This window comes from Poecilia mexicana, unplaced genomic scaffold, assembly GCF_051168715.1.
Source record: "Poecilia mexicana isolate PSO_F unplaced genomic scaffold, ASM5116871v1 scaffold_12, whole genome shotgun sequence".
Lineage (NCBI taxonomy): Eukaryota > Metazoa > Chordata > Actinopteri > Cyprinodontiformes > Poeciliidae > Poecilia > Poecilia mexicana.
The window spans coordinates 25,962,330-25,976,786 of record NW_028263381.1 but is presented as its reverse complement, the minus strand read 5'-3'; the positions used below and the strand labels follow the sequence as shown (position 1 = coordinate 25,976,786).

The following is a 14,457-nucleotide window of genomic DNA, read 5'->3' as shown; positions in this document are numbered from 1 at the left end:
CAGTAACTGATCAGTGATCAATTCATTAATAGTGGTGGAGATATTAGATATTACAGTTTAATATACAGTTATGATCCAGTTCAGCTCAGTATGTGTCCAGTTTCTGTCTTAATTTCTGTGTCGAGCTTCTTACTGATCGTGTTTCTGCGCTGCAGGTCGAACAGCATCGACCTCCTGCACAGCAAGCGGGACTCGGCCTACTCCTCCTTCTCCACCAGCTCCAGTATTCCCGAGTACCTGGCCTCCACGCCCTCCTTCGGCCCGGAGCGCTCCTGCTCCCTGGACGCCGTCCCGCAGAGAGGCGCCGGCAGCGCCGAGATGCTGCAGGCCGACATCCGATACGTCCGCGCCGTCTACGACGCCCATCAGGGCCTGACTCAGGAGCAGGAGCTGAACTCGTCCAGAACCGGGCCCAGGTCCGGGCCAAGAGACCTCCAGGGTATGATGCCTGACCCCAAAGAGGCTGACTGAGCCCAAAGAGGCTGACTGACCCCAAAGAGGCTGACTGACCCCAAAGAGGCTCTCTGACCCCAAACAGGCTCTCTGACTCCAAAGAGGCTCTCTGACCCCAAAGAGGCTCTCTGAGCCCAAAGAGGCTCTCTGACCCCAAAGAGGCTGACTGAGCCCAAAGAGGCTCTCTGACCCCAAAGAGGTTGACCGACCCCAAAGAGGCTCTCTGACCCCAAAGAGGCTCTCTGACTCCAAAGAGGCTCTCTGACCCCAAAGAAGCTCTCTGACCCCAAAGAGGCTGACTGACCCCAAAGAGGCTCTCTGACCCCAGAGAGGCTCTCTGAGCCCAAAGAGGCTCTCTGACCCCAAAGAGGCTCTCTGACCCCAGAAACCTCCTGAAATCAACCTTCTGCTTTTACTTGTGCTGGGAATCAGAAGTCACTGTTTGTGTTATTAATTAATTGGCATAATTTCCAATATCTATGGAATCACTGATCAACATCAAGAAAACTGTCAGGAAATGAATTTATCAACTCAAGAAAATGGAAAATCATCTCGTTGTTTAGAGGAATTTAACTTGGAAACATGCATTCCTCAGTACGTTCTGACACAAGTTAGATTTAAAGCTCATGTGTTTATATTGCCACTATGTAATTATGGATATTTAGCCCTTATATCCATGATGATGCTGGTGTGAATTACACCAGAAGGGGGCAGCATTGCGCTAAGTCAGCCTGCAGTCTGCCAGATATTATCCAAAGAAGAAGAAGCGATTGAATCATTCGTATCTGGAAGACAGAAAAGTAACGTTGGAATCCATTTATTTTCAGTCAGAAAGTTGTTTGAGCCTCATATAAACCTTCTGTGTTTACATGGCGTCTTGCTATGAATGCTGGGAGATGCAGTCCTAGAGTCTGCTGATGACCTTTATCCCATGTCTGTTGATGCTGCAGGCTCAGTGGGCGGGGTCTGTTACCGCGGCTCTAACGGCAGCAGAGGCGGCAGCGTCCCGGCGTCGAACAGGCACAGCGTGGGGCCCATCTGGGGCCAGGCGGCCAGTCGCAGCTCCTACGAGAGCCTGAAGGGGGCGCCCGCTCCGCCAAGGCGCAGCGACAGCTACGCCGCCATCAGGAACCACGAGAGGCCAAACTCCTGGTCCAGTCTGGACCACGCCCGGTCGCTACGGTGAGTACGGTCCGGTGAGCATCGTTTTATTCTGAGGTCATAAAATCTGATTTTATCTGTGGTTTTATCATGCAGGTCTCTGCAGAGCAGCTCCTGGCATCACTCCAGCGGTCCGGTGGCCTCAGGTAACCGACCAGATCGACACTCAGAGAGGTTCTGGTGGTCCAGGCTTTCTAAAGCGGAACGGGTCGGTGGTCAGATCGGGTCTAGACTGGTTTACTCTGAGAGGCACAAACTGGAGCATGGTGGCACAGGAAACTACCATTTCATCTAAATTCAGTGCTTTGTTACAACGAACAACAGACCAACAAACTAAACATATGGATCTGTTTAACATGTAAAACTATGCAGTATATTACACAGAATGGTTTCCCCTGGTGTATTATAAGCCTGGAGGGCTGCCAGGCTTTACTTGCCTTAATTGCTTTTTTATACACTAGTAAAAATGTACTACATGCGTCTTTTCTGCGCTCTGCTCCGCTGTGCACTTCATCGACGGAGTTCAGTTGTTTCTAAAAGTTGGTCTAAGTTTCCTTTATTTGAGACAGACAGGAAACTGGATGATGAGAGAGAGAAGAGCGGCAAAGGTCATCAGGCCTGGAGCCTGTGACCCTTGTGTCAAGGACTAAGGACCAAGGTCACTCTATCCCTGTGCCACGCGGGGCGGCCAGTCGCATTTCTTACGAAAGCTCGTTATGTACAAGTTTACAGCTGAGCAGATAAACTAAACACCTCCAGGGTTCGAGGTCATTAATCACACGGTTGGCAGAATCACGTGTGTGGAGTTGGGTAGTAATTAAAGTTTCATAACTTTTTTTATGGAAAGAAACTAATTTGGAAATATTTTCTTTTGCCTGATTTTGCTTTTTTTTGTTACTTGTATGAATTATTGTCATTTTGGTCCTTAAAATACCAAATTTCCACTTATCTTTATATTTTGGTCGGTCTGATGATGTAATTTTTAAATATTAAGTGATTGATATTCGATCAGTTACTCAGTACTTGACTTTTTACCAAATACGTTTTTACTGGAGTAACTTGAGAGAAGTGACCGACCCTCGTGTCTCCGTCTGGTTCAGCGAAAGCGTCGTTTGGCGCTGAGGGTCAGCTCCACACCGTGATGGAGAAGAGTCCGGAGAGCAGTCCCACCACGAAGCCCAGGCAGGGCGCCGGCTTCTCCCAGCCCCCGTCCCCGACCGGGCCCAGCTCCCCGCCCAGCCGCCTCATTCTGCCAGCCGGCGTTTACCCGGTTCCCCAGCCAGAGCCTCAGTACGCGCAGACGCCCAGCGCCGGTCCCGGTCCGCCTGGAGTCTTCACGGCTCTGACCAAGGAGAGCAGCCGGCAGCCGGCGCTCCGGGACGATCGGACCGCAGAAAACGGCCACCAAGGCATCGGCTCCTCACCGTATTCCCGCTCCTCGTACTCCGGACCTGGATCCTCACAGCTCAGGTCCAGACTGCCTGAGGCGGACAGGTGACCTTTGACCTCATGTAGCGACTCGTTTCCTGGTTTTGGACGTTTCTGCTCGTATTAACGAACCTTGTGTTTGCAGTTGGCACCAGCAACCAGAGTCGAACTCTGAAACCCATAAACCGCACCTGAAAACCCCTGGAGCCGGATCCGAGGGTCCGACTGGACCCCACAGGCCTTACAGGAACCTCAGCCAGAACCTCGACGATCCACTTCAGAAAGGACAGCAAGAGCAGAACCACAGGATTACTCCGGTCCATTCGGTCCCAGACCTCAGAACGGCGTCCTCACAGGGGAGGAGCGAGTCCAGAGACAACACCCGGTACTGCTGCTCCTTTCTGTAAACCACAGGGGCCCAAAGTAAGGCCCGCGGGCCGCTGGTGGTCCTCGGACTGATTCTGTGTGGCCCTCAACTGCAATTCAGAAATTCTGCAAATTTGTCCCATAAATACAGAAAGAGAGTTTTAATTTGTAATCAGGGTAAAAATTGTTACCAACATGATTTTCTCACACAGGAAAATATAAAATATAACACAAAGTATTTTATATTTTAAAACAAAGTTTTAACAAAAGGTGAAACCAAGTTTATCCAGAGACTTTTATTTTACTGCACCCAAATCAGCTTTTATTCTTTTTAAACCTTGACTCGAAAGAATTTGGCGTTTTGAATCAAAGTCACCAAATGCTGATCTTAGTACTGAAAATAAATTTATTCAACCAAACCTAAAAGAAACTGAAAACTAGACGTTTTTCTTTTAATGCAGCAAATGTGTAAAATGTGCTTGAAAATAGTAGAACATTTCTACCAAATAACTCTAAATCTTAGAAATTTGCAAGAAAAAAAAAATCTAATTTTTAGATTAATATCAGAAATTTTCAACAAAGACAACTTGGAAATCTTTTACTTTAAAATGTCAAACATCTTCTTGAGAATTTCTGAAATTAATCACAAAATTCTTGGCAGGAATGTGCTTCTTTAGTACCGACAACGGCCCTAAAACAGTCGTTAAAATCCCTTTTAAGTTCTGGATCTACAATAAATATCAGGCGAGTTTTTCTTTGACCCACATGGTGACGGTTTGGACACCAGCCGTTGATTCTGATGTTGTTCGTCTCTTTAGACCCAGAGAGCCGCCCACCGTTCCGTCAGAACCAGCCGGGTCGTCCCGGGTCGCCCAGGGTCAGGTGCCGCCGCATCCATCCGCCCAGTGGAGCCACAGAGACCCGGACAGCGATCACCCTCTGACCCGCCTGGAGATCGCCCTCGCCGAGGTCCAGCGCTGCGCCGTCCCCGACGGCCCAGACGGCGGCCAGAGCCCGGCCCGCAGCCTGTCGGTTCTGGAGAAAGTCAGTCACTTTGAGCGGCGGAGAGACGGAGGGAAGCAGCGCAGCTTCAGCACCAACTCCTACTGCAAATCCTCCCATCTGGGGGTAAAACCCAAACACTCCCCACCTTCCTGCTCTGCAGACTCTGTTTCTGAAGCTTTTCATTTTCTGGTTCAGGTGACAGATAAAGGTCGCAGCTCCCCCTGTGGAGCGGAAGACCTCAGAAATATGCTGGAAAGGAGCACGAAAGGGACCAAAACCCACAGGACGATGAGCTACAGAGGAGGCGGCAATGAGTACATGAAACACAGGTACGGAAGCCTGGATGGACACAAAGGAGCCGGGCTGCTTTTAGCCAATCAGCAACAAGGAAAATAAATGGTCTTTTTGATTGGCTGCTTTCAAGTCCCACTGGTAAAGGCGACCAAAACACCTACTCTGACAGATCATCAGTACAGCAGGTAGATTAGCATTAGCCAATCTACCACTGCTGTGTTAGCTTAGCTAATAGCAGCAGTAGCTAATCTACCTCAGAGAAATAAACATCAAGCCTAAAAACTGTAAAATACTGTAACGGACTGAATGATCTGTTATTTGTGTGGAAAATGTTTGACTGTTTTTCGGTGTTGAATCCTGAAACATAAAGTGGCGTTACTGTCAGTTGCTATGGCAACGGATCTGCATGTAGCTTAGCTGACACAGAGTGGAAAAAAGTGAATTTGTGTTATTATTTGACGGGTTTTTCTGTGTTATTTTTCCCTCTGCTGATTTGTGGTGCAATAAATTATTAATCCCAACATCTGAAGGTTTCATTAACGGTTACGGACGGCGAGTAAAACAACCGTCTTTTTGCCCTGCGGTGTTGTGCGCATGCGTTAAATTCCTGGATGTAAATTTAACTACATCCAGCAAGTCAAGTCTCTAACTGATAAATAATTTGTGTTTGGTCTCCAGGCTTCCAGCCGATCCCGTCTCCGCGCTCCAGAGGAGCCGCAGCAGCTTCCAGCTGGACGGATCAAAGGACGGAGACGTCAACAGGAACTTTCCTTATCGACCTGAACCCCAGGAGGCAGCTGACCCCCTGCAGGACAGGTCAGAGCTCTCCCAGAGGTCATTCCTCCAACATGTCCGCTCCTGTCCTGATGTTTGGTGCGTCTCCAATCAGATCTTACAGGGACTCTGTGAAGGACGCCCAGCCCAACGTCCTTCGCTCCGCTTCATTCAGACAGAGAGACCTCAGCTCTCCGCCTCCTGTCGTCTCCTGTCCTCAGCCGTTCCCCAACCCTGCTAAGTACAACTCACTGGAGAAAAAAGGCCCCAAAACGAAGCCCAAACCGCAGGGCATCGTCATGCCGCCAGTCACTTCCCCCCACACCCCGAAGGAGAGGCACGCGGTCAGCCCTGATGACGGAGGCCAGAGCCCGCCGCCGCTGCCCAGCGTCCCTCCGGTCGGGCCGCCGGCTCTGACCAGGATCTGCGGCCGCAAGCGTCTGACGGCCGACCAGAAGAAACGTTCGTACTCCGAACCAGAGAACATGAACGAAGTGGGAGTTTCTGACCCAGAAACAGCTGCCCTCTTCCGACGAGGAGGAGGTAAAAGCATCTCAGTCAAACCCGTAACGCAGCGTTTCCTCAGTGGGAGCAATGCTACCCAAGAGGCTGAGCTTGCTAAAGCTAAAGCGCTAGTCATTAACAAGAATCCAGCTAAGACTACACCAACATGGTATTTAGCCGAAGCTAAAGCGCTAAGTATTACCATGCTGATGCCCCATGTGTCTATGACACATCATAATATTTATTCAGTTGAAATTTTACTAAACAGGTAAAGATTAATTTAGGGGAATCATTTACAAACTTAGCAAAAACGCTGGAAGCAGATTAACATATTAGCGGAAGTACAGCTACATGTGGTTTTACTGTTCCTTGTCTAATCCCTGCTGTTCTTCCAGAAACTAGCGTAGCTGACCGTCGGAAGATGTTTGAGCTAGCAGCAAGCCACGTTGGCGCCGGCGTGTCGAGGTCTGACCTGCGGCAGCTCCGCCAAGACGCTCTGGTTGAGTACATGGAGAGGAAGCGAGGGATGAGGAGGGACGAGGCAGGGCAAAGGACTGGATCAAGACCTCGCAGCGCTTATTTCCACCCTGAACAGGGCTACCACACAGGTCAGTGCAGCTCAGGGGCGTCCAGTCTGGGTCTGAATGACATGACAGAGACCTGATGGCATTTTTGGCTTCTCCTGTTGGACAGACACCTACAGCCTCTCGTCCGCCTCCAGCATGCTTTCCCTTCAGGACCCTGGTCCGGATCAGGGCGTCCCTGCTCTTGGTTCTGACCGTTGGAGCCTCCAGTCCAACCTTTTCTACCCGGGAAGGGTGACCACACCCAGACCTCCAGCTCAGCCAATCCCTGGGTAACCAATCTCTGAAGCAGTCCATCATCATTCAACATCAGTGGATCTTTAACCTCATTTCATGGTTTGTCTTCTTCTAGCTCCAGTCTTGATCTTCATACCCAAATCAGCCAAGATCTGAACCCTGAAGCCCAAATCAACAGACACAGTCAGTCCGGAACCAGAGACTCAAACAGAAGCCAAGACCAGCAGATCGCTGAGCCTCAGTACAAACCCGGACTCTCTACGAAGGTCAACGAGGCGTTGCAGAGGGTCGGGTCGGTCCACAGGTCCGGGAGGTCGGCCTCTGCTGAGGATCTGCTGGAGCGTTTGGAAAACAAATACTCACCTCAACACATTCGCTCCCGCTCGTCCCCGACCGCAGACAAACTCAGCCAGGTAATCCTGAACTTCGAAAGCGATTGGACCAAGGCTGTTCCTGCAGTCAGTAAACTGACAGACCTTTGTGTGTTTCAGAACTTAATTTCAGGAGACATCAAGAGTTTCGACGTCTCCTTCTCTGAATCTGGACGATGTGCTCTGGCTGCAGATCGGTACGGCTAACTCAAACCGCAGTTCAAAATGTCTTCTTAGGGCTCCCACATACTCAGGCGTACAATACGTATTCTGTTAGCCTCTGTCTACACGCAGTGTCAGCAGACAGTTGAGATTTCATAGTCAAGCATGCCGACTGTCTTCATTTTCACTATCTGAGTGGATGCTAGTGAGTTTGACGAGCTAGTTGGGCTGGTAGGTTTACATAGATGACAAAAAAATGTTTGAAAATGTAACTAGATACGTACTAGTCAGATTCCTGTTGGAATGATTTTATATGTATAGACTTAATTTTACATTAAGTTTTTATTTTTTACTTATTTGTCTCTTTGCGTCTCTCAGACCTGCAGACATTCATGGATCAACAGAGTTCAGTTCTCAGTCAAACCGGTTCAAAGAGAACTCTGACCGACCGACGGCATCTCCACAAGGTGAGACATCCAACCGACCATCCAACCGACCATCCAACCGACCATCCAACCGACCATCCAACCGACCATCCAACCGACCATCCAACCGACCATCCAACCGACTGACCAACCAACCAACCAACCAACCAACCAACCAACCAACCGACCATCCAACCGACCATCCAACCAACCAACCAACCAACCAACCAACCAACCAACCAACCAACCAACCAACCGACTGACCAACCAACCAACCATCCAACCAACCATCCAAACGACCAACCAACCAACCATCTAACCAACCAACCATCCATCCATCCAACCAACCATCCAACCAACCATCTAACCGACCGACTGACCGACCGACCAACCAACCAACCGACCATCTAACCATCCAACCAACCGAACGACTGACCGATCATCCAACCAATCATCCATCCATCCATCCATCCATCCATCCATCCATCCATCCATCCATCCATCCATCCATCCATCCATCCATCCATCCATCCATCCATCCATCCATCCATCCATCCATCCATCCATATTGGAGTTTAGATCCGACTGGATTCGTTTTCTCATCTTTATTTATAAAAAGCCTTGTAGAAATCTTCAGTCCCAACATTATTTAGTGTTTTGCTGAATCTTCTTTGTTCTCATTTGTGCGTTTTTCTTTTTTTTCTCTAAATTATCTTTCTTTTCCTTCCTCTGGTCCTAGACGTCTCTCACACCCCCGTCAGTCGTCGGGAGCGCCAGAGGAACGGCGAACGTCTCCGGGCCTACAGCACCTCCACCTTGGCGGCCTCCGTCGGCCTTCCCTCGCCCTTCTCCTCTCCCGGGAACCAGCAGGACGGCGGCGCCGCGGAGTGGACATCCAGCGAGAGGCTGAGCCAGGCCAACCTGGACGCCATCACCTTCCCGGGAATCCCACAGACCGGCGGCAGACAGACGAGACGCAGCCTGAGCGACGGAACCGCAGAGGACGAACACCGAGGCAGAACCTTAAGCTTGGAGCTGACTGGAGAGATTTCTGAAAATATCAAACCAGTTTCACCAGTCACATCAGCACCGCCGCCATGCAGGAAGACCAGTGGGAGCTCCACTTCCTCCCATCAGTCCGTCCATCCACACCTGTCCTCTCTGAGGATCTCTGAATCCAGCCTCTTCGAGCTGCAGCCGCTGCAGACGTCAACAGGAAACCTTCAGGAGTTTGACGACGTCTTCCTCACCAACCCTCCTCCTCCTCCTCCTCCTCCTCCTCCTCTCACTCCACCGATTAAAGAGACGAGCATCATGGAGGACTTCCCTCCTCTTCCTCCTCCACCACCTCCAGCTGAGACAGAAGCAGATCTTCAGTCGTTACAAAGGTTCGTTTCCAACCTTTCTGAATCCAGGTTCATCATTAAAACATCACAGTTCCTGATTGTTTCTGCTTTTTTAGCTCTAATCCAGAAACTTTAAGCAACTCGGTTCCCATCCGGACGTCTTCGGCTCAGTCCGCTCCTCCACTAAAGCCGTCCAACTCAACCGAGGACGTCTTCGTCTTCCAGTACCAGCCGCTTCCCAGGAGGGAGAAGTCACCCGAGGAGCTGAGGGTGGAGGCGCTGACTCAGCAAGTGGTTCGTAGTTCGACTCCAGGCCAGACAAACTAGATCAGAAAAGATAAAAACAACGACGATAGGTCATCTCTGCACAAACGATGAGTTTCCATGTTGAGGTCGGGACTTTAAGACCCAAAACCAGTTTGGACGTTTGATTGGGAACCGATTCCAACTGGAACCTCTAACTGTCGCTGTTGGTTTGTGGTGATGAAGAATTTGAAATAGTTTTTTCTTCTTCTTTCTTCCACCCCCAGCATTGACAGCTTGACAGTTTCTTGGATTTAAAAGTCTTACCTCGACTCCTCTGAACATTTTTCCTGTCATTGTGACCAAACAGTTTGACCTTTGACCTAAAACTGGTCCATGTTTGGCTCCAGACCTTCATTGTTGGTCTTCACTCTGGATGGTGGTTTTCCAGCTCAGGCTTCAGCCCTGCAGGTTTCTGGGTTGTTCCTGATCGTCTTACTCTTTAAGAGCCACAGTTTGACTCAGATGGTTTAAATGTGGTCATAAATGATCCAACAGAATTTTAACTCTGTGTTGGTATCTGTAAGCACCGAACATTACGGCTCTGGATGGACAGAGCTAGCTTAGTAGCAGCTAGCATGCGTCATCTACCAGGATCCATCACACCAACCAACATAGCTTAGCATTATTTAAATTATAAAAACCAAACAGCCTGCAGCACTTTTATAGTTCTGTTTTCATAAATGAATGTTTCACAAATAAAGTCTGATGTTACAACAAATCATGGATCCTTATGAACTTCAGAAATGGGGTCAAAGTTGAGTCAATGCCAAACAAATCCTGCCTGTTGATGTGAATAAAACTGTTGATTTCAGAAAAACTTAAACCACATTGTGTTTTTCTGCTACGACCCAAAATAATCATAAGATTCAAAATGTTTTTAGCCACATTAATAATAAAACAAAACGTCAAAATGGGGCCTATAAAAACTATTCACCCCCTTGGATGTTTTACCCTTTTATTGCTTTTACAAATCAGTCATGATCAACAAAATGTGATATTAAAGTTTTACAGAAAAACTCTTTAATGCCAAAATAAAAACAGATTTCTACAAAATAATTATTATTTAAAAAAATATGTAACAAGAAATAAGTGATTGCATAAATATTCCCCCCCTTTAAAGTGAACTAATTCAACAAAGGTCCAGCTAATTGGCGCTAGTCGTCTCAGAATGAGTGGAAGAGTGATTACAGTTTAAAGTATAAGCCAGGGGATGGATACCAAAAAAATCTCTTAGGCCCTGAATATGTGACAGTCACTGAATGTAAATCATCTACTTCTGGTGTTCAGGTGCTGCAGGATCCCTCTCTGGCGCCCCTGCTGGACACCTGGGGAGGCGAATGCACCATGAAGCTGATGGAGGAAATCTTTTCCAAAGGCAGCCTGACTGGGGAAGCACCGGGGAGTTCACTTCCGGGTCAAAGGTAACCTTCACACGCTTGCGTTCTGAATATTACCTGAACTACTCCTTCAGTCCTCCTTAATGAATCATTAACTGAGTAATAAAAAATAAATTTACATTATATAAGTCTCTAAATTGGTTTATTACTAATACAATTAGCTATTAACAGCAACATTTTCACCTGTAGGTGATAAAGTGGTTTTGGTAAAAGATGTAAACGTTTTAAACAAAATAAAACTAATGTATATATGTCAAATAAGAGTTTAAATATTTAATTTCAAAATAAAGCTAATATTACACTCAAAACTAATATTTGATGAGTAAAAATAATGTCAAAATAAAGTGTATTTTTAACAGGTTAAACATTTCCAACAGAGGTTTTAATTTGGACTTTCAAAATAAAGCTAATATTATTCTTTAAACTCAAACTTAAAACTGTTGATAATCTTCAAAATAAAAGATGAAACAGTAAAAAAGACTTTTTAACCTGGACTTTCAAAATAAAACTAATGGATGTACTTTAAGCTGAGAATTAAAATATGTTTTAAAAAATGCTAATTTTACTATAAAATAAAGGTAAAGTGATCTTAAACAAGATAAAGAAATGGTTTAATTTGGACTTTCAAAACAAAACTACCAGTTACTGAGAGTTTAGTTCTGTCAGGTTATTTTGTTACTAAAGTTGGATCTAAATTTAGTTTTGGAAAAGGAAACATTTATCTCTCAAACTGCTGACAGGTTCTGGTCTTATCAGCTGGTGAAGAAGCAGAAGGAGAACAATATGGACGCCTGAAGGGTCTGAGACTTGAAGTTTGTTTTGAATGAACTTGGTGTTCAGAGAAGGAATGTCCTCTCATCGGAAACAATAACAATCAGGACACAGAGGCTCACATTTTCATTTACTGCCCCCAAATCAGAGGCTAAAGGAGATAAAACCTGGTCTCAGAGTTTCAGCAGCGGTTCTGTCGGTGCAGCTTGAGGGGCTTCAGTGACGACGCTCCGCGGGCGACGAGGTGACCTGGAGGTCACCGCCTGTTTGTCTGGGTGGCATCAGCAGGAAAGACCAGAAAAACCTGATCATCGTTTCCCAGCAGCTGAATATCCACCTTAAAACCAAACTCTGGGTTTCCTTAAACATGTTCATGCTCAGTGATGCAGTTTGACCTGGACATGACCTCAGATCAGCGCTAAAAACTCAGTTTGTTTGTTTTAACAGCGAGTTCAAACGGAGGACTGGTCAACACTGACACCTAGCGGCCACACGGGAGAACTGCACATGTTTTATCCATATTATTATATTCCAAACAAATAAATGCCTCCATAATTATATAATCAACAAATAAATAAATAAAATGCACATCTATAACATAGAGTACAGTAGTGAGAAAAAAATTTTATGATTTATTTTTTTATGTTTGTAAATGTTTCAAACTAATTTAAATATAAGACAAAGAAACAGAAAATGAAATGTTTAAATTAATGTGTTTATTATGACAGGAAACAAATCCTAATATTATGTTTTCCACATAATAAGTTAAAGTTTTATTCTTAATTGTGACTTGTAATTTTTAAAATTTGTATTTAAAAAAAATAGTAAAACATTTTTGGGGCTTTTTATTAATTGTTTGTATTAAAACATTTTTTAAATAATACATTATTTATGAGAGATTTTTAATTAATTTTTTTTTAATTTCAAGTTATATATATATATATATATATATATATATATATATATATATATATATATATATATATATATATATAACTTGATATATATAACTTGACAACTGAAGACATATATATATATATATATATATATATATATATATATATATATATATATATATATATATATAACTTGATATATATAACTTGACAACTGAAGACATATATATATATATATGTCTTCAGAGGTAAAAATCTAGAATTTATTATCAAATAAAATAGCTTTAAATAAACATTATTTAGTAGAAAATAACCTGCAGTTGTGTGGAAACAGAAAATCAAATTTTCTCTCTTTTTTATGCATATATCCAGATTATTTTCTGGATTATTGATGTTTATTTCTCTCCTCCAGGATCCAGGCCGTCTGTGATCCGAGTTCAGACCAAATGAAGGAGACGGATGTTGATGAGGACGAGAACGACGTCACCACCAGGAAGGTAAACATCTGTCCAGCAACAGCAGCTAAAGTATAAATAATCCTCTGGAGAAGAAGAAGAAAAGTTATTTTAATTAATTATCAGGAACCAACAGGAAAACTCAACTGCAGTAGCTTCAGTTCAACCCACAGAGGGCAGCAGTGAGATGAGTTTAGGCCAAAAATGGCAGAATTACCATGAAATTTTATTCAAAAATATCAAAAATTGCTCAAAAATATAAAGATACAATCCTCAATACACAGTTTAGACAGTTTATCTGCAAAAAAGTAGATTTAGGGTTTAATTACTCTTTAAAAATTCACAACAGGACAATCAGAAAAAGACCAAACATCCATGAGTGATGCAGATATAGTGACGTGGTTGTTAAAAATTTGAGACAGTATGAAAATAAATGAACATAAAAGTATTGATTAAAATCACAAAGAAATAAAATAAACCTATAAATTATGAAACATTTAGAATTAAAGGTAAAGAAAGAAGTGAAAGTAAAAAAAAAATGTTTAAAATAATCTAAAAATCTTGTTAACTTTCTGTTCTGATTATTAATATTTATTGAAGGGAAATTTTATTTGCAGTAAATTTATTTTAAGGTTTTGGCTGTGTGGTTTTTATTTCAATTTTAATTTAGATATTTCAAATATCTTCCACTTCCAGAGTTAAAAGTTGTTTAAAAAAATCTGTTTGTTAATATTTGAAGGAGTAAACCTGAATTATTACCCTGTTATCACTGAAGTAGTTGAAAATGGTCTCAAAAACAACAATATTGACATTTTTTGCAATAATTACTGGGATAATTTATCATATAAAACTTTATTATCATGACAATTTTAACAGCCACCAACCTGAGGAAGATGGAGAGTTCAAAGGTCAAATCAGCTAATCAGGACCAAGCTTTAAAAAACAATTTGAAAATATATGATTTAAACACCAAGAGCTGAACAAACCACAGGGTGCACTTACTTTTCCCTTCTAATTCAGAAAACTCGTGTTTCTCTACATCTCAGACTGATGGATGGAGTCATTTCCTCCACGTCTGACAGCAGAAATCGGCTGTTTTTATTTAAAACGAGGTGATGTTTGTCCTCCTGTCCACCAGGGGGAGCTGTGTGAGGCCCTGCGGCTCTGCGTGGCGGCGATGCAGCGGGAGAAGGCGGCTCTGGCTGAGGAGCAGCGGCGCCACCAGGCTGCGGGCGCCGGCATGGAGGCGCTGATCCAGCAGCTGAAAGCCAACGAGAAGGAGAAGTACAGCATGTTCATAGGTAGGCAGCCAGCAGGCCGAGGTCAAAGGTCACAGCGGGGTCCCACCGTCAGCTGATCATCTCTGTCTGCAGGAGACCTGGAGAGGATCGTCAACCTGCTGCTGTCTCTGTGCAGCCGCCTGTCCAGGGTGGACAAGTCTCTGCTGTCTCTGGACAGAGACGGAGGTTTGACTGAAGACGCTGCTGAGGAGAGGGTGAGACATACGGCAAGCTGTCCACGC

At 44.9% G+C, this 14,457-nt stretch overlaps 1 protein-coding gene across 2 annotated transcripts in view; it reads left to right on the top strand.

Annotated features, from left to right (window-relative positions):
- The window catches only part of shroom3 (shroom family member 3), a 44,070-nt gene that overhangs the window by 28,430 nt on the left and 1,183 nt on the right, over positions 1-14,457 (top strand). For both annotated transcript variants that reach the window (XM_014999966.2, XM_014999970.2), the window contains 20 exons: positions 156-439; positions 1,404-1,635; positions 1,711-1,760; positions 2,715-3,108; positions 3,188-3,427; positions 4,227-4,536; positions 4,609-4,742; positions 5,386-5,523; positions 5,597-6,024; positions 6,381-6,593; positions 6,679-6,841; positions 6,922-7,219; positions 7,298-7,374; positions 7,718-7,806; positions 8,504-9,152; positions 9,227-9,404; positions 10,704-10,837; positions 12,893-12,977; positions 14,074-14,236; positions 14,309-14,430. In XM_014999966.2, coding sequence (XP_014855452.2) covers positions 156-439; positions 1,404-1,635; positions 1,711-1,760; positions 2,715-3,108; positions 3,188-3,427; positions 4,227-4,536; positions 4,609-4,742; positions 5,386-5,523; positions 5,597-6,024; positions 6,381-6,593; positions 6,679-6,841; positions 6,922-7,219; positions 7,298-7,374; positions 7,718-7,806; positions 8,504-9,152; positions 9,227-9,404; positions 10,704-10,837; positions 12,893-12,977; positions 14,074-14,236; positions 14,309-14,430 — 4,381 coding nt within the window. The remainder of the gene's footprint in view (positions 1-155; positions 440-1,403; positions 1,636-1,710; positions 1,761-2,714; positions 3,109-3,187; positions 3,428-4,226; positions 4,537-4,608; positions 4,743-5,385; positions 5,524-5,596; positions 6,025-6,380; positions 6,594-6,678; positions 6,842-6,921; positions 7,220-7,297; positions 7,375-7,717; positions 7,807-8,503; positions 9,153-9,226; positions 9,405-10,703; positions 10,838-12,892; positions 12,978-14,073; positions 14,237-14,308; positions 14,431-14,457) is intronic.